At 35.8% G+C, this 25,082-nt stretch overlaps 2 protein-coding genes across 2 annotated transcripts; both read right to left on the reverse strand.

The window, feature by feature from the left end:
• Window positions 1-578: 578 nt before the first annotated feature.
• LOC119076907 lies at window positions 579-3,243 on the reverse strand. The gene is made up of 5 exons (XM_037183924.1): window positions 3,004-3,243; window positions 2,724-2,937; window positions 2,431-2,668; window positions 2,340-2,375; window positions 579-2,276 (listed from the first exon to the last, which is right to left on the reverse strand). The coding sequence occupies exons 1-5, from the start codon at window positions 3,099-3,101 to the stop codon at window positions 2,182-2,184; spliced, it is 681 nt and encodes a 226-aa protein (XP_037039819.1). The 5' UTR covers window positions 3,102-3,243; the 3' UTR covers window positions 579-2,181.
• A 9,824-nt stretch (window positions 3,244-13,067) lies between these two features.
• LOC119077224 lies at window positions 13,068-20,145 on the reverse strand. The gene is made up of 10 exons (XM_037184404.1): window positions 19,644-20,145; window positions 19,235-19,575; window positions 18,960-19,159; window positions 18,632-18,899; window positions 18,193-18,571; window positions 14,832-15,179; window positions 14,418-14,758; window positions 14,138-14,325; window positions 13,606-13,873; window positions 13,068-13,543 (listed from the first exon to the last, which is right to left on the reverse strand). Exons 1-10 carry the CDS (start codon window positions 19,983-19,985, stop codon window positions 13,144-13,146), a joined length of 3,075 nt encoding a protein of 1,024 aa, XP_037040299.1. The 5' UTR covers window positions 19,986-20,145; the 3' UTR covers window positions 13,068-13,143.
• Window positions 20,146-25,082: the final 4,937 nt, after the last annotated feature.

Consider the following 25,082-nt stretch of genomic DNA (forward strand, 5'->3'; position numbering starts at 1 on the left):
ATCAACAAATTTCACACGAAAACTAATTTCGACCTTCATTTTTCTTACTACTAATACCCACCGAAAGAAGCTTTTTCTTCTGCTTCTGTGGAACAAAACAATGTTTACAATTCATTTTACTCTAAAGATCCACTCACAGCACCACCGTATGATAAACGTTTCATCTGTTTCTAAAAATTCTGGAAACTCCTTTGGGAAATTCATTGAACATTTCTTGAAATCCTCACAATTTTTACTCACAGGACAAAACCCGAGCAGCAGTACTGACTCTTCTTCATCGTCTCCTCTAAACGCCTTCTTCTTTTTATTTCTTTGCTTTTTCAACGTTCGTTGATATTTGCATATAGTGGAAATAAATTCTGGATTACGACAATGTTCATGAAATTCGAACGGATAATATTCATACTGAAATTTGAATGACTTATGTTCTTGCGGTACGATTAGTATAATCATTATATAGTTACCAGGCATGCCGTAGAAGAGATCAATTTGAAAAGTCGATAAACAACCGTATAACATTCTAATCGTAGTCTTATCGTATACTAAGGTGTTTGCTAAGTTATTAACATCTTGTCAGCAAATAATATGGGTCCAATAATTGAAAAAGTCTTTCTAAGTTCAAATTATAACTTTACTTGACAAGGTTTAGCATCGTATACACTATCGATTCTGTGGAAATGTTCATACCGTTCAAACCCATGTTAACCAATAGATTCATAAGTGTAATTATCCGTTATAGTTAGATATATATATATATCCTGGAAACAACCAGACCACATATATTATTAATGGTGTTATGGTGTTATATTATCAACATTAATACAAACACTTTCAAAGTAATTATAAAGCTGTTACGCTCTAGATAACAAATAACACTCTCAAACTTACAACATCTAAGAGATATCATAACATCAAGCAATTATATATATTCGAGCTGAATAAGTTAAAGCTCACGCCACGAGATAGATTTATGTTAACGAGAGGTAAATTTCTATTCTGTGAACTATATAGTAGATGTACACCTACATGTTAAGTAACACAGTGCGGACTATAGTATGCATTAAGGTGGGTAGAGCGTCATATTGAAAACCGACTATATGTTATGTTGTCATTGTACTGTACTGTGTTGTCATTGAAGCAATGCATTTTAACGTTATACATGTGTACGGTAGTGTTCTAACCAAGAATGTTTATCTACACTATTTGGGAAATGAATGTTGTGCATAAAAACCTAATGTGCTTTTTTCGTAGCTTTAAACCGAGATTAAGTAACGGTGTTGCTGGATGGTAAGAACTCGGTTTCTGTACATAAACTACGAACAAAGTTGTTCGCTGAAAAACATAAAGAATTTCGTTAATGAGGCAGAATTAGCCGATATAGTTAGTGGATTCGTTGGCTTGGCACGTACATTATCGGTAAATAGTATGATTGCGTTTCGGCAAACTTCTATACCTCGGCACTTTTTATGTATAGTTTACACAACAGCACATAAAAAATGCTTTGAGAAACGATTAGGTTATTAGGAGAAAGACGATATTGAGCAAAATGGGAGTATTGTAACGGAAAGGACTCAAGGTTTTGATTTGCTTCTTGATTTTTTTTTATAAATCTTTTGTCTTAACAATTTATAAACAGCAAGCGATATAAATAATCTCAATCTTTCACAGTCGGAAAGCCTATCAACAGTATAGTTATCGAATCTGCTGCTTCTGGTCATAAAAGATAAAACTTTTACTTCATTAGTTTCTACAATTATTTTCCTATATCAGAGCACAATTCACATAACTCGTCGCTATTTTGTGTCTTCTCTGTTGACATCAGATGACAACGTCTAAAGGTAAACCAGATGAATTAAGTTTTATGAACATTGACTTGGAATGACAAATACCTCCGCTGAAACTTCTGCAGGCTTTAAAATTTGTTATTTTCTCAACTCCGCTGAAACTTCGACAGGCTTTATTGTGAAAAATGTTGTGTTAACCTTGGGATATTTCATTTTTCCGTGTGATCTGTGGCTCGCTAAGCTCTGGCCCTCCAACCCTTCAAATGCAATTTCCAAATGTTTCCTTGCAAAAGATCATAGTTCACACTATCGACAAAGCTCTTACTTTGACGAAAGTGAAATTGAAAAAATATTTTCCAATTAATACCAAAATTTTTTAACTCTAGTGTATTCTCCACTATATCAGCAGTACCAAAATATATTCGTAACGATTTCGTGTGATAACAATGTCAGAGCAACCCCGGAACGTTTCTTGTGGTCCACATCCCCTTTCTAAAACGTTCAAAAACATCACATAAATTAATGATCAAACCAGTCACATTATTTACGTATTACTTTCAGTGCCATCCGGACAAGGACCCCAGTCGTTACCTAAGAGAACGAAATAAAGATCCCGTCTGTAAATTAACCAATAATTTGCTCATACCAGCTCTATAGTTCCACTGAAGCGTACAGTGATTGCAAGCTACACCAGCGGGAAGACGATATTGCATCTTATACCACCCTGTGTGGTTGACCGTTGTTTTGGTTCCCTGACCGTCAGCCCTTTGTAAAATATTTTGGTTGAAGCAGTCTTGAGTCTCTCCGGATAGCGGACTGGTGCATAATCTAAATTCCATGAATCCTAAATGCGATTGGGTAAGCTGAACCTCAATATCGATAATCTGTAAACCATAACAGAGAATAGTATTTGACTCAATTGTGGACATCTAGGCTTACGCCTCCCTCCGTATATGTCCCAGTAATGATTCCTCTGTAATATTTTCCTCCTATCTCATTATCTCGAGGTATTGGATCTGTGTACCGATCACCACAAACACCACAGTTTCCCCCAACCACTTCTTTTTGGTGTATTCCACCACAAAACAGTTGCATGTCGTCATAGTTGATCGGTGGGTTTAACGGTTTGAATTGTGGCAGTCTCCAAATAGAACTAAACACAAAATAGCGATAAAATCCATTCCACAGAACGAGAGGTTTAGATGAACATTAAACTTACGAACGGTTGACGGGTTTCATTAAACGACCATGCGAATTCACTTGAGCGATAAATACAATAATACAGCAAAGTATCGCTCTTCCACCAATTCGGAACATTTTTCAACGAAGAATTTTAACAATGCAAGTATTCAGCAAGACTACGAGATAAATTTCAATTTGATGTAGATTTTTACGTTTTCAACGATTTTATTCTATTTAAGAGCTCTTATCTACTTATACGAAGTAAATGAAACTAAGAGCTGCATTCGTTCGACACAACGTGAAAATTTTGAGAGCAAGTAAGGTGTCCGTGTGTATTGTACATGTTGGGAATTTCCTCTGTTTCAAGTTTTACGTGAACAGCAAATTTTCAGTCGGTACGTCTCAGAAGTCAATGTGGTAAACTAGGTACTCGATTTCGTCTCGGACCTTTCACTCCACCTCGGTTCACCGATATACCGATTTTTCAGTTCTAGTAGCCTAAATAGTTATTATATGTCTTCACTGAAACGTTATTCAATGACAGAATATTTTGAGGTCATTAGGGTCTCTCTTATTGCCACAAGATGATCGCGCTGTCATTCTGGTTGTTTTGTTTGGTTTCTTTTTTACAATCAGAAAGGTCAGTGAGTCTGAGATCTCAACTATCTTTTCCATGAATTTAAATATTTTTCACATGGTTGGGTTTGGCTTATTGTACTGATAGCCAACCAGATGTTGCTAATGCGAATCTGAGGATTTCTTTCTTTGTTATTATTTAAAAACATTTTCTTCATGTTATTCATCAGGGAAATGTTGATTGATGTTACATTTTCTGGGTTCCACTGTAGAGAAGACTTGTTTAAAAATGTAAAACAAACACAGGAAAAAAACAGCAGCGACCCAAAAATAATGGTTTCATATTCCGCTCCTCCAGTAAATATTTTTCTTTTTTTTTGTAAAAATGAACGGAATGTAGGGACGAAATAAGGTGAAAATTCCAATTTTCGTGTGAATTTTATTGATCAGATGGGAGGTCGAGGTCAATAAACACACGACAACGTAATTAACGAAGTTATGTCGACGTTCATAAAGTTCGTCTGCGAATGGGTATAACAAGAAAAAATTTCCGAAACTCAGTGTCGAATTTGTATTTTCTCGGAAACAAAGCTATCGTTATAACACTTACATCATGCTTATTCTCACCCGTTCTCGTCGTGTTAACGAAATGAATTACCGATAATATGTGAATTGTTTCATTGAACAGTAATTGGAGCTAATAACGGTGGGTCTCCTTCCATCGTCCGTCGAAAACAAACGAAAGTTATTCTCCATCCTCTGTACGTTAAACATACATCATCGTAGAAAGGTTCAAGAATGAAAGATCTCTAACGCGAAAACATTTCCTTGCTTCTCAAAATCTTTTTGTTTTTTTTTGTTATTTAATTAAAACTGTTAGTACATGACTATATGAAGCGTGTGTACAAGATGCAAAGTGTTCATTCATTGATTAAATTTCCCTTTTCAAAAACAATTTTAAATTAGTACTTTTCACACTCTTTCATTTGCTCTTCGGGGAATTGATTCCATATGTAACCTTTTCGAACAAAAACATATATTAACTATATCTGCATTTTCTCTCGTGTAGCATACCCTTTCCGTTATTTATTCACACAGAAAGTTCATTGTACACAAGATATACATGGAAAAGTATATATGATTAGGGTTTTATAACACTCACGTTCCCATTGCTATTTTATGGATGGAAATTTAACAGCCATATATATACATAACATAGGTATATTAAAAGGTCTGAGCATGGAGGTAATTTGAAATTATCTAGACCCAACTCAAGCCACTCATATCCTCACATGTTAAAATGCCTCGTGTACAACTTAATATCTTGGGTGAATTCAACGTTAACCCGCATTCATTTATAAATTAAATACTAAAATTTATTATTATATTTCAGGATCACCATTCCTCAAGCTTATTAGCGAAGTGTGCGTAATATACGTATACATGTCGAAAAACCAACTACTTACATTATCAGCTTACAAATTCAAGTTCAATGTTTAGGTATTATAATAGAGCCGAAAATTTCTTACTTTGCTTGCCAGGAGTTTTGATATGGCTGTAGTAGCGGTTTTCCTTGAAATAAGTGTATTTACGAAAGCTTTTTCAAGTGGTTTCACTATTGTAACGTATCACGTATGATACGAGCTGTATTAAAGTAATATACTTACGATGGAAAGGAAATGTATTTTCCACCGAGAGTGTGTGGAAAGGCTTGAGAAATATAAATAATTTCGGTAAACAATTTTTCATTTTGACATTGCCTGTTCTGCCATTGTGTAGAACTTCTGTAAGACTTTCGATCAATATTTTTGGATTGTTGTTTGTTTATTGCTAACATCATCGCAACGAGTTATTTTGAATGGAAATTGTACTTGAGATATGATATTCCACACTTGAGTCTCTATTGTGTGCTTCGATTTTAAGTAAATGGTTTCTCTATTCAGTTTTAACTTGATTTTAATAGGAGTTTTTTTCACGTTATAAGACGTACATTTAATAAAGTCGTAAGTCGAACGGCAAACAGTTGCCTGAAAGAAAAATTGAAGATATTATGAATTTATCATCACAAACATTTTTAGCACTATACAAGGCATACGCATAGCCTAATATTTGGGAACTTTGAACAACGCTGCATTGGCGGAGAATTCTACACATACTTTTCATCACATACACATACACATACATACATACATGCCGAGAAATAGTACATTGAATGACAAGGGGCGAAAGTAAAAAAATTCAACCGTGTGCGAGAGTTGGAGCCCGCGCCGAAGGCAAGGGCTCTAATCGCACAGGTTGAATTTTTTTACTTTTGCCCCGAGTCGTTCATACTATTTTTTTTGATACCAACATTGAAAATTGATACGTATCGCAAACATCGCAACAAAATGTTGAAATGAAAAGGCATTTAGCCAGAAAATGCGGGGGTCCAGGGGGCGGCAGCCCCCTGTTATATGAAAAATTTAATAATTTAGCCATCACAACAATAAACACACACAAAAATTAAGATATAACTAACGAATCATTCAGTAACAAAAAGTATCAACTTTGTATGCTAATTTCAATAAGAACACTGGCGCACAGTGTTTTACAATTTTGATCAAAGTATTCTGCATAATATGAGCGGATTTTGTTGACAACTCGACTCATTTCTCTCATTTTCTGTGACGTCAGTCACTTTCGCTGTTCGTTCAGTTGCGTTTGCTCTTCGTTAAGTACTTTCTCCCCGTGGGATGCATTTTTTTACTTTCGCCCCTCATATGCGGGGCGAAAGTATCATTTTTCAATGTTGGTATCAAAAAATAGTACATTGAATGACAAGGGGCGAAAGTAAAAAAATTCAACCGTGTGCGAGAGTTGGAGCCCGCGCCGAAGGCAAGGGCTCTAATCGCACAGGTTGAATTTTTTTACTTTTGCCCCGAGTCGTTCATACTATTTTTTTTGATACCAACATTGAAAATTGATACGTATCGCAAACATCGCAACAAAATGTTGAAAAAAAAGGCATTTAGCCAGAAAATGCGGGGGTCCAGGGGGCGGCAGCCCCCTGGTATATGAAAAATTTAATAATTTAGCCATCACAACAATAACACACACAAAAATTAAGATATAACTAACAAATCATTCAGTAACAAAAAGTATCAACTTTGTATGCTAATTTCAATAAGAACACTGGCGCACAGTGTTTTACAATTTTGATCAAAGTATTCTGCATAATATGAGCGGATTTTGTTGACAACTCGACTCATTTCTCTCATTTTCTGTGACGTCAGTCACTTTCGCTGTTCGTTCAGTTGCGTTCGCTCTTCGTTAAGTACTTTCTCCCCGTGGGATGCATTTTTTTACTTTCGCCCCTCATATGCGGGGCGAAAGTATCATTTTTCAATGTTGGTATCAAAAAAATGCATTTTTTGCAAGTCAGTTTCAAGTCCGATGCATGTCTTTCTAAGTATGAAAAAGTGGGAACCGAGGTGGGAACTCGTGTTTTGCAGAAACACAGCCAAAATTGAAAATGATATTTGTAACGTTTCAGTAAATTAACGGACAAAGAATAAATTGATTGATGAGATAACAGTATCTTTTGATTGAAAGTTGAATATGGTTGCGAGTCTGAGAAAATAACCATCAGAGAAATCTTCGAGGAATCTTGGCAGTTTTAATATAGCTGAATTGCTTAGTGTCTACGAATATAAAATAAGGCATTTCGAGCGGTGAGTTTTTCTTTAAGTTGTCGAAGTTGAGGGTCTACGTGATGAACAAGGAATAGTTTTGACATTAGACTCAACCGTACCGTTTATCAACGCTCGTCGAGAAGAATGAGTCAAGTCTATGATTCGCAACTTCATCCTACTCTCCAACAGTCAATCAACGAATACAATAGACCTCACACGTACCCCCACGAAGAAGTGATAATAAATTCTATTTAAAAAAAAAAAAAACTTAATTCCGAGCTGTGCAATAACATTGAGATTTTTCGGTCGAAGGTGAAGCTTAAGGTGATGAGTGAAAGTGATGAGTTTGGACCGGTGTCGCCTTATTATTTTATAAACTGAGAATGATGACTTAAACTGTGATGTCTAACTGTGATGTGACCCCAGTCACAATGCTTCTTTCTTTTTAGCCCCGTACGAAGTACGAAGGGGCTTATAGGATTACGATGCCGTGTGTAATTGATGGAATTCGAAGCAGACGGTAAGGGCAAAGTGTTTGCCTATGTTCATAGATAACGAATCCGCAATAAAAATTTTGTCCGTCCGTCCGTCTGTCACGTCGATATCTTGAGTAAATCAAATCCGATTTCAAAAATTTTTTTTCCCTGAAAGATAGTCAAAATAGTGAGGCTAAGTTCGAAGATGGGCGATTTTGGGTCGACCCCTCCGGAGCTGGGGCCCAATAAGTGCCCAACTGTGCCTAAATAATAAGTGCCTAAAGTTTATGAAAATTGGATGACCGACTCGTGAGTTAGACCCCTTGGTGTGAACTAGGTACAGGGCGGCAAGCCGTTTTTGCTTGTAGGTTGGCCAAATTTGAACGTATTTAGATGGATTTTGCTTTATTAGATAGGTATTGACCGTACCAATCAGGGATGAAATTCGATTCACCGGAGTGTGAGCTAGGTCTCTTGGAGTGAGCTTATATGTGGCTACTCGGCCGTACAGTGAAGGTGGTGTTTTTTGGTAATATCTCGAGTAAACTTTGACCGAATTTCAAATTTTTTTTTTGTTTGAAAGGTACTAACGAATGTAAAGCAGCCGTACTACTTTCCACCTCCTAACAAAATGGCCGTCGGCCGCCATTTTGGATTTTTGTAAAATCAATATAAATCGGTGAAAATGATACTTACTTAATTTTAGGTCAATTCGAAATTTGTGTTACATTTGAAAGGAACGTCGTACGGGGCTTCGTAATTGCGCTATGCGCAATTTTTAAGACGTACACATTTCATAGGAATTTTACTTTACCGACGTTTACGGGCGCAGTAGGCTTACGGTAAGAGTAGGGCGACGGACGAACTAGGGTCACGTACGCAATAGATGTATTTGTACGTGGGGTTTGTACGTGACTCAGTCGCAGCAAACGCTCCGACTGTTCTGACGGCTCGTTTGTTTATGTTAAACCTATATCCTTTATCCTATATGACCTGTGATATCATCATCAAATACGTAATGTAATCTTTCTGTTGTAAGGAAATTAGGAAATAATAAAGAACATGTATTTTTCAAAGTTTTCACACCGTTATCTAGGGAGGGAATGTGTCCGTATCGTCTAAGAAACTATTTTGTAAGGAGAAAATAAAAATTCTTGACCAAGCAGGGAAAAAGTCTGTCAAAATCAGCTCATTGGATCATAAATTAGAGTTCTCTGGAGAGTGTCGGTCGGACCATCGTAGGTGTAATTTTTCCATGTAAATCGACTAAATTTCCCCTATTTTTATGTAACTTAATTGGAAAGTAAAAGAAGACCGAAGTGTATGAGGGGAAAAGTTGAGGTGGATACTGCGGGTTTATTTTAATTGGATGTGTCGGTATTAAGCATACGTTTGATATGTATCGTATTACGTGTACCGAGCTATCTACATTGATTCTTACGGGGCTATTGTCGTCGTCGCAGCTATCTACTACGTTATCAACAGTTTTTTTTTTCTCTTTTCTTTCAACAGCAGCGTCAACTTTAAAGCAATTTAAAATTGAATGAAAAAATTAATTACAAAGTAATTGAAATTATTAATGGTGTTGAATAAAAATTGCTGAAGCACTGAGAACTGTGAAATTTAATTTAGCAACACTGTGCAACACCATAAGAATAAAGAAATACCGTAGGTCAGGTTTATTTTAAATGCATTTTGTGATATTCTCTTGGTATTAAAAACCAACTGTAATTTTTTAGATAAACGAAAAAGTGTTCCAAGAGTACTTGGCTATACTCGCTATACTACAAAAAAATCAAATAAATTATATATTACTTGCGGAGATTGTCTAGCGCTGCAGTTTTATATGATAATATGATATGGATCTAGGCCACGTATTCAACTTTTTGATTTTGCGTGATGTGGGATGGTATATATACATCTTTTCGATCTTTATCTTTACCATTTAGATCACACTAAGATAAAATTTTGGCATAAGCCACAAGGACTGTGTGCTTTGTCATTTGTATTCAAGCAAAACAGAAACTGATTTTCGAAGTCCAGATCAGGACAACCAAATCATCTGACGGATGAAGAAAATTTTACAAGGTAGAGTTCATGAAAGAAATAAAGGAACAGACGGTTCGTAAGTTTATGCGAATATTTAAAGTAAAATTTGAAGTTGGAAAGTTTTGATGCAGCATCAACAATATAATATGCGTAGTGCCAGGTTGACCATCATGGGAATGCGGGCGTTTCTCAAAGGGTCTCTTGGGTGTTTATATGAAAAAATTGAATAAATAAAACATTCTCAAATTTTATGGGCTCTACATTAAATTATCGGGGTGAAGTTAGCCCAAAGCCAAAATCTGGACTAGTAACAATTTAACCTTATGTGTGTGTGTGTGTGCGCTGTATGTGTGTGTGTGATGTATGTGTATGTGTGTACAGAACAAATCCTATTACATAAAGAGTTATGCTACGGTATTTATATATAACATGTTCTGTTATTTACAACGGATCGTACATTCTACAATCCGATTGTCTGACAAGATATTTAGTCACTCTTGATTGCTGTGTATTTTGGTCGCCCCAATATGTTCAGTACTCTTGACTGGTGTGTATTTTGGTCGGTCCAACATATTCATTTCTCTTGACTGGTGTGTATTTTGGTCGGTCCAACATATTCAGTTCTCTTGAGTGGTGTGTATTTTGGCCGGACCAAAATATTCAGTACTCTTGACGGTTGTGTATTTTGGTCGGTCCAACATATTCAGTTCTCTTGACTGGTGTGTATTTTGGCCGGACCAAGATATTCAGTTCTCCTGACTGGTGTGTATTTTGGTCGGTCCAAAATATTCAGTTCTCTTGACTGGTGTGTATTTTGGTCGGTCCAAGATATTCAGTTCTCTTGACTGGTGTGTATTTTGGTCGCCCCAATATGTTCAGTACTCTTGACTGGTGTGTATTTTGGTCGTCGGTCCAACATATTCAGTTCTCTTGACTGGTGTGTATTTTGGCCGGACCAAAATATTCAGTACTCTTGACGGTTGTGTATTTTGGTCGGACCAAGATATTCAGTTCTCATGGCTGGTGTGTATTTTGGTCGGACCTAGATATTCACAAAATCTTGACTGGTGTGTATTTTGGTCGGACCAAAATACACACCAGCCAAGAGAACTGAATGTCTTGGACCGACCAAAATACACACTAGTCAAGAGAACTGAACATATTGGGCCGACCAAAATACACAACAGCCAAGAGAACTGAATATCTTGGTACGACCAAAATACACACCAGTCAAGATTTTGTGAATATCTTGGTCCGACCAAAATACACACCAGTCAAGAGAACTGAATATTTTGGACCGACCAAAATACACACCAGTCAAGAGAACTGAATATGTTGGTCCGACCAAAATACACACCAGTCAAGAGAACTGAACATATTGGGCCGACCAAAATACACAACAGCCAAGAGAACTGAATATCTTGGTCCGACCAAAATACACACCAGTCAAGATTTTGTGAATATCTTGGTCCGACCAAAATACACACCAGTCAAGAGAACTGAATATTTTGGACCGACCAAAATACACACCAGTCAAGAGAACTGAATATGTTGGTCCGACCAAAATACACACCAGTCAAGAGAACTGAACATATTGGGCCGACCAAAATACACAACAGCCAAGAGAACTGAATATCTTGGTCCGACCAAAATACACACCAGTCAAGATTTTGTGAATATCTTGGTCCGACCAAAATACACACCAGTCAAGAGAACTGAATATTTTGGACCGACCAAAATACACACCAGTCAAGAGAACTGAATATCTTGGACCGACCAAAATACACACCAGTCAAGAGAACTGAATATCTTGGACCGACCAAAATACACACCAGTCAAGAGAACTGAATATCTTGGTCCGGCCAAAATACACACCAGTCAAGAGTACTGAACATATTGGGGCGACCAAAATACACAGCAATCAAGAGTGACTAAATATCTTGTCAGACAATCGGATTATAGAATGTACGATCCGTTGTAAATAACAGAACATGTTATATATAAATACCGTAGCATAACTCTTTATGTAATAGGATTTGTTATGTACACACATCCACATACATCACACACACACATACAGCGCACACACACACACATAAGGTTAAATTGTTACTAGTCCAGATTTTGGCTTTGGGCTAACTTCACCCCGATATTAAATTTCCCGAACGGACTATCTAGTCCGGCCCTATTTATGAGTGTGAATGTTAATTATTATCACACCTCATAAGATAAATGCATTCACAAATCGTGTACAACTGATTGTTACGTGTTACTGAACAGTTAAAATACATTTAAAAAATTACAGAAGCCACAGATTCTTAACTCAACTGTAGCTTCATAATTTTAGATTCTCAAATATTTTCACATGTCTAATCCAGCATTTCTGGTCCGAACTCGTACTTTCAGTCAAGTTGAATACGGTACTAGAAGTCTGCAAAAATGCAAAACTTCATCAAGTTAAAAAGGAAAATATTCGTTTCGGCATTTCGAATATCTTACACATTATACATGCAAATTCAAAATTACATAGCAGCAACGTGTGGCTTAGTTTAAACATTCCCCAAAATATGCAAATTTTATTATTTCCATAAAATCAAATAACCGCACAATACAAAAGCTCTCACAGCGCTGTGTTTATTAATCGGTAACATGACCTTCTTATCCTTGCGTGTTTATCCTGTATAACTATTTAAGCTTTTAACCATTGGTAAATACACGTTCAGTTATTGTGCTTCGTAACGGAATGGGAAAATCAGTCTGAGAACATTATTGTCAAGCCCAATAGAACGAAAAGCGTATTTATAATCCGATTGCAATCACTTTCCTAATGACCTTCGGTGACCGGATATAACGTGACATATTTCACTAAAACAAATTGATTGTACTGTGCTCTTAGGAGCAAAATGTTTGGTGGATTTCTGTAAAAAAAATGCCATGATTCGGTCCCATTTTTTCGCTACGGCGGAAAGAAGAAGCACTTGGATGCATATACCAGAAAACTAAATACAAAAAAAGCTGGGAATAGTTGAAGGTGTGGCCTGTTATTTATTTATGACTATCCATCTATCTATCTATCTTCGATCTACATAACTTATTTCACCCATAAAATTTGTTTTATTTTCATTCACACATAAAAATCGTTTTATGGAAATCCAATGTATTAGTCAACGGCATTTCTGTGTTCGACTTTTCACAGTACCAACTGAAAATTATTTTACATCCTTTAAGCACGACACACTCCAGCAAGGGTTTTATAATATTGTCGCAACTTTGGTAAATTCGCTAAGGCGATGTCATTATCTGTGAGATTATGGATTTGCAGTGAACGAACTTCTTTTGAGTGATTTAGGCGCATTATTATGTATTTTCAATTTTTAATGACAATCTAATGGAGTCCATCATTGATCATTTCTGTGGTAGGTCGAATTCAACGACGACTTTCTTCACTAACTTTATTTTGCATTGACCAGGCTTTGGCATCAGTCCCACGCCCTTAAAATCGAATTCGAGCTCTTCCCTCTTGACCATCTCTATGTTATAGTGTCGCAGTATCATTACAACGGCTACCTTCGACACCAATAAACCCATTCTATAGGCTATGCAACTTCGTGGTCCCAATCCGAATGGCATGTACATGTCCTCGTTAAAATGATGCTTTTCCGATGCAAACCGATCTGGATCGTATCGATCAGGTTCGGGAAAATATCGTTCGTCCCTGTGAATTCCGAGTACCGAAACAACGATCGGTGTACCTTTTTTGATGACCGTTTGTGTACCGGGAATTTGATATTCTTTGGTGCACTCTCTGTAAGCAGAATTTAAAGTTTAGAGATACCCACAAGGACTAGACCAAATCAAATCGTTTGCCTGTTTAACATCGGAAATGGATATTTTCTCAACGTTTCCTTTACACACAAATCAACGAATTGCATATCGCTGATTGCTTCGTATGTTAATTGGCCGTTGTGTTTTTCGAGTGTCTCCTCTATATCTTCCTGTACACGTCGCACTAAATCAATGTCTTGTGATAACTCATAAAGTGTGTATGCGATTGCCGATGTGGAAGTTTCATTACCAGCAATATAGAAAATGAATACTTGACCAGCTATTTGCTCGAATGACATCGCTTTTCCATCTACGTGAAATAAAGTTTCAACTTTAATTCTCCATTTATGAATCCGTTATCCGAAAAACCGAAATTTTCCCGTAAAACAGTATGAATGACTCGTCCAAATTGATTTATTTGATTATAAACTAACCGAAAATAAGTAAATGGAGCAATTGTATATGATTTGTGTGAGCAAGTATTTCATATAGTTTGAACCGAACCGAAAATTTCGGTTTTTCGAATCTCTGTTCTACATCTATTGTTGTCGCATGCGTGTACTCGCACTCATACCTAATGAGTCAAATTTCCAGTCTTCATTCTCCAAAGGGCAGTTGTTGCGCAATTGTATAAGATACTGCATTATATCCTGGCGAATTTCACCCGTCGCTTCACGGGTTTTTATTGTTTGCTTGACAATATTGAGAAAGAAGTCTTGTAAAAATGTTGGCAGTTCCTTCATACCTACAAATTTCAATAGACTGTCCATTTTTTTTAATCAGCAGCCTTTTAGACAACAAGTAAGACCAGTACGTGCAGGCTACGAAAATTGCTAACATTATTTTTTACTTACTTCGGACAAAGAAAGGTAGCTGAGCGACGGACTCTCTCCACGAATCCAGATGTTTGAGAAATCTCCTTCCCGTTCAATAGAAATTCGTGATTCGGGTCGTTTAAAGTCGATACATTATCTAAGCCGAAAGCAATTGTAGCAATACAATCCGCAACATATCGTCCAGCTATTTGATGGATTTCAATTTCCTCGCGATTCTCGGCAATCGGTTCACACACTTTAACAAATTCACTGGCAATATTTGAAATGGTTGAAAACATTCCCTTCAATTTGGCAGATGTAAATGCAGGAGTCAATTTTGCTCTTAAATTTTTCCATCTACGTCCAGGCAATGCGAATAGCTGTTGAACGAATTTTAGAAGCATATTATGGGGCTTTCGTGTGTCACAGAGTAAAATGCAATCGAATACAAACCGTTGCCGACATAGGATCAGTTTTGGGCTCACAATAGACTCCGCGATCGTGAAAGTTTTGGAAGTCATTGAGCAGTACATCCTTTATTAGTACAGCGTCACGTACCAACAGTGCTGGACGAAAAAACAGATAGATGCCAATAAATGGCTCATTCGTACTCGTGTAAAGATCATAAATGGCATGCCCGAAAGATCTTTTCTTTTTGACTAGTGATTGAAGATTTCCGAAAGGAATAGTTGGTTTGATTGAGGGTATGCCGTTGCGTTCCCAGTACGAGTATTGTTTTTTGAGAAAAATATAAAATGCCACAAACAGTAATAGTAACAACGTAAATAACATTTTGACATTCTAAGTTTCAGTTTAATTTAATGATACAAAGATTCTCAGCTATCATTTAATGATATTGCAGCAAGTAGCAGAAGCAAACTGATTTCTTGATAAAGAGCCTGTACATTAATGAAGCACTAATTGTACCATTCCATTTATATACATCACGTTTTGCATTGTTCTAGCTATCAAGTTTTGCAATCAATTTACAATAGCGATGTTAGCATATTTTAAATCTAGAAGGTGTATTCCCGTCAGAATTTATTATCACTCATAAACTTAGCAACTGTCAGTTAATTTTTTAATAGCCTCAAGACTACTTTTTACGGTTTATCGACCATTTATCAGCGCTGATGAACTCTCTGACGGGAATACATCTACTAAGTGTATAAAGCATCCGTAATAAAAATACACATCTGCAAACTACATATAATAAATACAAAAGTTGAGAAAACACAATGCAAACACATTGGCGTAGGAGTCTTTATTTGCTCGTGAACTTTACTTTGGCTTTAATTGTAGAGAATTAATAAACTGTCAGCTAATGCAAATTTTGTAAACACGCCGCTAATGCTTGAAATTGAAACTTAAGTGTGAATAACTATCGAATTGGCTGAAAGCATCTTCGGACATCTTCTACATTACATTTTCGGAACTTTATGAAATTCCACAGAATCCTGGGAAAGGACAAAAGAATTTCTGTTGGATTTTATGAGAATGTAATGAGAGTAATGCTGGAATGAGCGATATGATTAAGTAACATAAATTAATAGTAGATTATGATACCGGAGAATATTTTCAGCGTTATACACTCGTGTATATTACACAAAATACGAGTGCAACGAGTATTTATGTAATATACAAGAGAGTATTACGCGTGAAATATTCTCCGGTATCATATTTTCTTTTATTGTATTGCGGAAACGACCAACTTATCGACATATTAATGTAGGATATATTTACCTAAACACATTTATTACATTGCGGTGTACAGGTAACCAATTATATTATGACTATGGGATTGTAGGATGCATTACTTTTACATCCTACACACTTCCCACATTCAATTGAACCAACGAATTCAATTTCATTTTTGATTTTGTCGATTGGCACCATTGACATACAAATGGTTAGTTCTCATTATCTGCTTGTGGTGGCACCATATACTTTGCGTGTCCAAGCAGTTGAAGAAGTACTAGGTAGCGTCAATCAAAATTCTGAAAGAACAGGTTAGATCGCATCTGATTTGATCGCAAAGGCAGTAAGCAATTTAGAAGGTTTTTTTGTGCACTATATGTATGTTACATGCTACATGCGTCGAAAACGGTACTTTTCATGTTTCACGCACTAATTTCGACTTCCAAAGCATGCAAAAACCACTCGGGATAAAAAGACGTTGGTACTTGCACCAACCAGTGCATACACTCCACCTGTAGTAGGTCTTCCCAAGACCGACATTAGTACAGCATAACAATGATTTACAATAATTATTTCTTGAGTTATTGCTGAAAAACTGTTCACGGGACCCTCTGACAAGCCTTCACTTTTGAACGCTTTGCACCGAAAACAAACAAAATTAATCGAAAAAATTAATGATGTGACTTCTCCAGAATTCAAAGATGAATCCAACGATCTATCACTCATTTGAATTGGGGAACCCGTATTCCCAAAGTTAATGAAATAACCTGCAGTTTTTGCGATATCACGAAAAGCTTAAAAATAACTGAAATGTCACTTCACAATCTGTTGACAAATGAACAATGAAAATGTTATGAAAAGAATCTTGCATATGTTATGTACCAAGAAGGCGGATATCAAAAACGGTGGAGGTACAGCCGATCGTCATTTTTTTGCACAATATCTTATGATTAGAATTTTGATCTTTTGTCCAATTTAAACTCAACAATCAACATACGTTTTTAACGCTTTTGTTGGTTTTCTTCATGTAATTCGTTCCATTCATTCTACATGTATTTCATTAGCGTTTTACATTTCTCCCATTTCACACGAATTTCCTTCTCATGTTTGAAAGATCAGAAAAGCATTAGTATTTTACATGACTTAGGATTAAAAGATGAAAAGTATGGTTTTCGTGTGAATTTTGTTGATCCGAGGCGTAGCCGAGGTCAATAAACACGCGAAAACGAGACATTTCGTCTTTTTATCCCGAGTGGTTTTTGCATGCTTTAGAAGTCGAAATTAGTGCGTGAAACATGAAAAGTACCGTTTTCGACGCATGTAGCATGTAAAATACATATAATGCACAAAAAAAAATTCTAAATTGCTTACTGCCTTTGCGATCAAATCAGATGTGATCTAACCTGTTCTTTCAGAATTTTGATTGACGCTACCTAGTATTTCTTTAACTGCTTGGACACGCAAAGTATATGGTGCCACCACAAGCAGATAATGAGAACTAACCACTTGTATGTCAATGGTGCCAATCGACAAAATCAAAAATGAAATTGAATTCGTTGGTTCAATTGAATGTGGGAAGTGTGTAGGATGTAAAAGTAATGAATCCCACAACCGTAGTCATAATATAATTGGGTAACTGTATATATCAACATTAAACACTGTTTTTCGGAGAATTATACGGAACATTATTCTCTCAATTATTCCATTGATATGACGTCATTATTAATTACCTAGAGTCATAAGCCTACATTAATATGTCGATAAGATGGTCGTTTCCGCAATACAATAAAAGAAAATATGATACGTGAGAATATTTCACGCGTAATACTCTCTTGTATATTACACAATTACTCGTTGCACTCGTATTTTGTGTAATATACACGAGTGTGTAATATACACGAGTGTATAACGCTGCAAATATTCTCCGGTATTATAATCTACTATTTCAACCTTTGGTCCCGTGTAAAGGCAATGTGTGTTTTAAATTAAATATTGCAAAGACTGAAGGTTGAATAACGAGTTTACAACTAATATATTTGTGAGGTATAAAATATGTTTTTACTCAGTGCATTGAGTTTTATGAGTGAAGTTTTTTTTCGTGTATTTCTAACACTTATTCTACGACGACTTTCTTCACTAACTTTATTTTGCATTGACCAGGCTTCGGAACCAATCCGACGCCCCTATAATCGAATTCAAGCTCTTCCCTCTTGACCATCTCTATGTTATAGTGTCGAAGTATCATCACTACGGCTACCTTCGACACCAATAAACCCATTCTATAGGCTATGCAATTTCTTGGTCCCATTCCGAATGGCATGTACATGTCCTCGTTAAAAGGATGCTTTTCCGATGCAAACCTATCTGGATTGTATCGATCCGGTTCGGGAAAATATTGCTCGTCCCTGTGAATTCCGAGTACCGAAACAACGACCGCTGTACCTTTTTTGATGACCGTTTGTGTACCGGGAATTTGATACTCTTTGGTGCACTCTCTGTAAGCAGAATTTTAAATTCAGAGACTAATAAGGACTAAACCAAATCAAATCGCTTGCCTGTTTAACATCGGAAATGGATATTTTCTCAACGTTTCCTTTACACACAAATCAACGAATTGCATATCGCTGATTGCTTCGTATGTTAATTGGCCGTTGTATTTGTCGAGCGTTTGCTCTATATCTTGCTGTGCGCGTCGCATTAAATCGACGTCTTGTGATAACTCATAAAGTGTATATGCGATTGTCGATGTGGAAGTCTCATTACCAGCAATATAGAAAATGAATACTTGACCAGCTATTTGCTCGAATGACATCGCTTTTTCATCTACATGAAATATACATTTAACATCAATTATACATCTATTGTTGTCAAGTACATCTATACCTAATGAGTCATCATCATTAATATTGCTGTTTTCATTTTTCAAATTTGAGGAGTTGTTTCGCAATTGTATCAGATACTGCATGATATCTTTCCGTATCTCACCCGTCAATTCACGATGTTTTATTGTTTTTGTGACCAAATTGAAACAGAACTCTTTAATAAATGTTGGCAACCCCTTCATGCCTATAAATTTTAACAGACTGCGAGAAAGCAATTGTTAACAAGCAGATTTTTAGAAAACCAAGTTTTGTGATAGAAATTGTTTTCAAACTCACTTCGGACAAAGAAAAACAGCTGAGCGACGTATTGTACCAACAAATCCAGATTTTTGGGACATCTCCTTCCCATTCAATAGAAATTCGTGATCCGGATCGTTTAAAGTCGATACATTATCTAAACCGAAAGCAATTGTAGCAATACAATCCGCAACATATCGTCCAGCTATTTGACGGATTTCGATTGCCTCGTGATTCTCGGCAATCGGTTCACATACTTTAACAAATTCACTGGCAATATTTGAAATGGTTGAAAACATTCCCTTCAACTTGCCGGATGTAAATGCAGGAGTCAACTTTGCTCTTAAATTTTTCCATCTACGTCCAGGCAATGCGAATAGCTGTAGAACAAATAGAGGCATATTATGAGACTCTCGTGTCACATAGTAAAATTCCATCGAATACAAACCGTTGCAGACATGGGGTCCGTTTCAGGTTCACAGTAAACTCCGCGATCGTGAAAATTTTGGAAGTCAGTGAGCAGTACATTCTTTATGAGTGCAGCGTCACGCACCAATAGTGCTGGACGAAAAAACAGATAGATGCCAATAAATGGCTCGGTCGTATTCCTGTAAAGATCGTAAATGGCATGTCCAAAAGATCTTTTCTTTTTGACTAGTGATTGGAGATTTCCGAAAGGAATAGTTGGTCTGTGGGAGGGTATGCCATTGCGTTCCCAGTACGAATATTGTTTTTTAATAAAAATGTAAATTATTGCCACAACCAGTAAAACTAACAACGGAAATATCATTTTAATATTTTACACTTTAAGATTCTGAGTATTGAGTTTATTTATATGAAACGACCGGTTGACTTATCACAAAATTAAATTGCAGCAAAAATAAACTGACCGCTTGATACTGTGTCTGGACATTAACTGACTGCTTGATACACTCCATTAACGACGTATACCAATCGTATCATCTCAATTTACATTACAATTGGAATTGTTCTAGCTTGAAATACAATCAGTTTACTGTATCAACATTAATAAGTCGCGAATTGCTTGAAAAGTGCACTGAGTGGTAGTGCACAGATAAGAGTTTCTTCAACCAACGATACGTATTGTAATTTAAAATAATTTATCGTTCACTGGCATTATATGTGCGTATATCATCAAAGTACAAAGTACTTTGGTCTGAGAAGTTTTGTTTGTTTATGTGAACTTGACTTTGGCTTATTTTCCACAAGAGGATTAGTTATACCGTTAGTGACAGCTTATAGACATATAATGTTGATAACTTGAAATTGACTCCTAAAGTACCCCTTCGGACAAATTGGTCGTCGTCGTTTGCGTTTCGGGAGCGTATATAATTAAATTGAGTAGCATTTACTCTCTAAACTTCGGCTGTTCAAAGCATCGCATGGATAACATCTGTTTTCTTGTTTATATAAAGGCCATGTGGTGAAGCGATAACAGAATAATAGCACTTTTTCACTTGTATTATTCCACCTAGGTAGATAAATAATTATTATTCGTGCTTTACATCTCAGGCCATGTATTTGGAAGTGTTATTTTGTTGGAAACAATGCGAGTGATGAGTCGAGATTTGTTTTTTATTTCCGGATACTGGTGTGGGTTGAGGCTGTCGTATATGGATTGCGCCACTAAAGATATAAATACCTTTTCACCATGCAGCATTCCAACAAAGATCAGCAAATAAAATAGGAATTCTTAAGAGCTCTCAAATGTTTGTACTAAGGTTCAACGTCTCATCAGCCATTCCGAGTGTAATGAGGCAGTAAGGATAGAATCAATCTTGAACTATTTAGAACAACTTTTGTATTTGTAGTGTTCCTCCTTACTTTCATTTCTTCTGAGTTTCATTTTTATTTCTCTTTTATTTGCTATCAGAAAACAGTCGGATAAATAGCTATAAAAAATGCAGACCTTCGGGAGGCATCTATCAATTGAATTGTAAATTCGGTTGATGACAATCTAAAAAATGTTATGGGATCCGTCTGAACGCTATATGTATGCGAAGATAAGTGTACGGAGATGTTCATTCGGTTGAAAAGAATTTTTACGGTTAAATGATTAATATTGGGGTGTGAACCTTTATTCTCTTATTTTCAGCTGCTCTAAATTTTCTTCTTTTTTTGCTATAAAATTTATTTCCCTTTTCGATCACTAACATGCGGTTGGTCTCCAGTTATCACCATTATGGTTTGGTCGAATATTTTACAGAAATCGTTTAACCCAAACGGCCTTTTTTATCTCGGAAATCAATGAATAATTCTACAGTAACCCGATGACCGTCAACCAGCCTAATTACACTAACAATCGAAGGGACTTAATTCATTAATTTGTTTATTTAAAATGTTCACCCATCTTGCGAGGAAAAAAAGCAATTTTTCCGTTGAAATATTTTCGCAATATTTTCCATATTTTTTCCGGTTCGCGTTTACTTATGCGAAAAGTAAATGATCGAACAAGTTCAAAGAGATTACGAATTAAACTGCGTATTCTTCCGTATTGCCAAGGTGATGACCCTTTTCAATGTTTTTATGCTATTAACAATTAACACTTAACGAACGAAGCGAAAAATATATATTTTCGCTTTGGTAAGTTTTCAATCATTGAAAGCTTCCAAAAAATTCTTTTCTGTCATAACGGTAGGTTATCTGTGCACATTTACACGCAGCAATACGATGGATCAATAACCTAATGTGCACAATTAGCAAACTTGGTAATAATTTAATTCGTTGCGTTTTTATAAGTAGCCCCTTTACTAATTAATAAAGTCAGTGCCGGACTGGCTACCAAAAGGCTCTTATGGGAAATCGGGAAAATTCCTGTAAAATTCGAAAAAGGCTGCTTTTTTATATAAAAATGCAAAGGGCCAGTCCGGCACTGAATGAAGTTAAATCTATCACCGATACGTGACTAACGAATGAATACATTTTCAACCGATATACAATAAGTGTCTGCATCGCTATCGATTACAATTACAAATGATACGAATTGTTCTACATCTCAGATTTTGTGTGGTTCACTAGCTAACTAAATCAACTGACTGGATTACCACTGAGTAAGTTTTATATCGAATTTATAAAAAGTTTCATGAGAAAAAACGGAAAATTCAATAAAAATTTAAATTTTAATTATGCAAAATGCACCTGATGCTGATGCAGTGCCACTTTCACAAAATGGATTTTTCTTTAAAGAAAATGTTGTCAATGGAGTCTTGTGTGGTGTAAAGATGTAGTTCATTTCAGCCTAATTGAAAAATAAAATCTGCTTTATTATGCCAAAAATATAAAACGGAATAAAGAGAATTTACTATTTTGTTATTGGTGCTGTAAAGTGGTGCTATAACTTATTTGGAGTGTCATTATTATAATTCTGTATTTAAAACCTGGGTTCACACGGTGAAAATGGCTTGCATCATTGTTAGGCAGGGGGAGGAGTTTCACATTTTTAATATATACGAACTGAGGGTTTTATATTCCTCTCCATCCTGATCCATTCACGTTAATTCATTCTTCATTCACGTTTAGCTGTGATTTTATGTGTCCTTTACATTTTTTATTGATTTTAATAAATTTGATCATTTAGCTGCAACCAGGGCCTATTTTTAGAAATTCGTTTCCTAAATACTTATTTTAAAAAAATCCTACTACGATAAACTCTCTAAATGTCCGTGTTTTTCTAAATTTCTTATTACTCTTACTTCTCCCGTTTCTCTATAAATACGTTGTGGAGAAATGAGAGAAGTTGGTGAAATAAAAGATTTAGAAAAAGACGGTCATTTAAAGAGTGGATCGTTGTAAAATTAATAAATTCTTGAAGAATTTTCAAAAATTATTGGAATAAGCCCTAGCTACAACATATCCGAAAGTGGCAATTGAAATAGTATCGGAAATCGGAATGAAACTTGACTTCGAAGTCAATTCAGCTGTTGTAAGAAAGCCTCATATACACCGAGTATATCTAGACATTTATTAAGTCAATTCCATTTATAATAGCAGAATAAAAGAGCAATCTTATGTCGCGAACTGCGTTATTAAGATTCTTTTGCTGTTGACATATTCTATAGGTAACGTATCTACGAATCTATTGTTCTGGGGCTCGTAACAGATACATTGTTTCTTATGGTAATAACTGAGGGCGGTACGTAACTGAAACATTGTTTCTTATGGTAAGAGGGGGCTCGTAACTGGCGGACGGCTCATAACCGGAGCCGTTACCCCAATCTTTTAGAATCAGTCCATCACGTTATAAAAATGAAATTCATATACTCTCACCTCCAACCTTTAATGCTAATACCTCATTCAAATTGTATTTACTTCTAATTCGATATTATTTACATTTAAGTTCGTTTCGTTGAATATATAATAATGCATATCAAGAGTAAATTAGTATTCCAGTATCTAAAACGGCATATAACATGCATAAATATCAGTTATCCATCAATGAGTTACAAGTTAACAGAACCGATTAACAGAACATTGAGGAATACTTAATCAGAATGTGAAATTTACGGTGACCTCAATACCGGTAATTGTATGACTGTTACTGTAAATTTGATTTGAAATATTTATTTTCTATCGATTTTTGTAGCTTCACGAACTGTACAACACATTACTATTGTAACTCTTTTCAATAAATCTAATGGATGACTGTGGCAATTGGAAGTTAGTGAAAAATGTGACTACTGGACGTTTGATAAAATGTGACTTGATACAAATGGAGTTCTTGAATAAAAATCCATTTTCAAAACTGTTTTCAAATAAGTATTTCCCATCTTTCGATTATGAACCAATTCAGCAGAAAATTACATAAAATGTTTGTAAGTACATGTTGAATGAGATTTGTATTGCTTTGATGTATTTCTAGTATAATAAAGGAAACTGATTTCAAATCAATGAGCAATCGATGAAAGTGTACGAGATAAGGACATCACATTTCGAAGTATTTTTTTTTTGTAGTTTCGTAGTTTTGTAAACTTTTGTCGATAGGATTCTATGAACGTCAGTTAGTAACAACTTCGTAGACTTCCATTGAGACAATACTCTTAGCATAATTTTTTAACTGAACAAAGGACACGGCTTCCAACGGTGATTGGTCTTTTTATAATTATTTAAGAAAACATTTTGAGTTTGAACTGGCCCTGATTCGTCTGGATGTGTTCAATTGGGAAATACTGATGTAAAATTAAGTTGGTTACACTCTCTCACGTTGATTAAAAAAGAGAGATCACTGAAGATGTATGTTGCATTTCTAATCAATTCTATAAAAGAGGTTGATCATCCAGCCGACGATAGTTCGTACATATCCTTTTAGAAATGAACTTTCGGTTGTATGCTTGTGACTTAAAACTATTTGACTAAAACGCACCCGGCATGAATGCCAAAATATTTGTGCCATATCGAAGAGTTCATTGCTACATTGCAGATTGGAAAAAATTTATTCTACCAAAAGGATCTACATGTAGGTCTACAAAATGTACAAAACTAACATATAAAGAACACAGCAGAAAAAAAAACAAACTTTCTTATGATTCCGCATCCGCAAATGCATCGCAACTCGCAACCGATCACATAACATGTATATAACAATAGAAGATTTAACTTTTATTGGCAATGTTTCGCTTGAACGAATATCGTTAAACTATATCCTTTTCGAATGTAAGGCTCTGCATTGAGAACTTTTAGCAGCTAAACTACATTCGTATATTGTACAAACTAAACTTTTACAGAATATATAGATATACATTCAAACAACTATGGGATTCGTCTGACTGCATTTAATGCATCTGTTACTAGAATTTATTGTATAGGAATGGTGGAAATCTTGTTTGCCGGTTTATTGTGTAGTATAGGAAAGCAGAGTGCATATTTCATT

Source organism: Bradysia coprophila, unplaced genomic scaffold (genome assembly GCF_014529535.1).
Source record: "Bradysia coprophila strain Holo2 unplaced genomic scaffold, BU_Bcop_v1 contig_232, whole genome shotgun sequence".
NCBI classification, from domain to species: domain Eukaryota; kingdom Metazoa; phylum Arthropoda; class Insecta; order Diptera; family Sciaridae; genus Bradysia; species Bradysia coprophila.

Bases quoted from the DNA above. Each gene is read 5' to 3' on its own strand.
- LOC119077224 (XM_037184404.1), bottom strand. From the start codon at position 19,985: ATGATATTTCCGTTGTTAGTTTTACTGGTTGTGGCAATAATTTACATT. The intron at 18,572-18,631 runs GCAAGCGATTTG...TTCTGCTTACAG, and splicing joins CCATTTCCGATGTTAAACAG to AGAGTGCACCAAAGAGTATC. The intron at 13,544-13,605 runs GCAAACGATTTG...TTCTGCTTACAG, and splicing joins CCATTTCCGATGTTAAACAG to AGAGTGCACCAAAGAATATC.
- LOC119076907 (XM_037183924.1), bottom strand. From the start codon at position 3,101: ATGTTCCGAATTGGTGGAAGAGCGATACTTTGCTGTATTATTGTATTT. The intron at 2,376-2,430 runs GTATGAGCAAAT...TCGTTCTCTTAG, and splicing joins TCAGTGGAACTATAGAGCTG to GTAACGACTGGGGTCCTTGT. The intron at 2,277-2,339 runs GTAATACGTAAA...TGAACGTTTTAG, and splicing joins TTGTCCGGATGGCACTGAAA to AAAGGGGATGTGGACCACAA.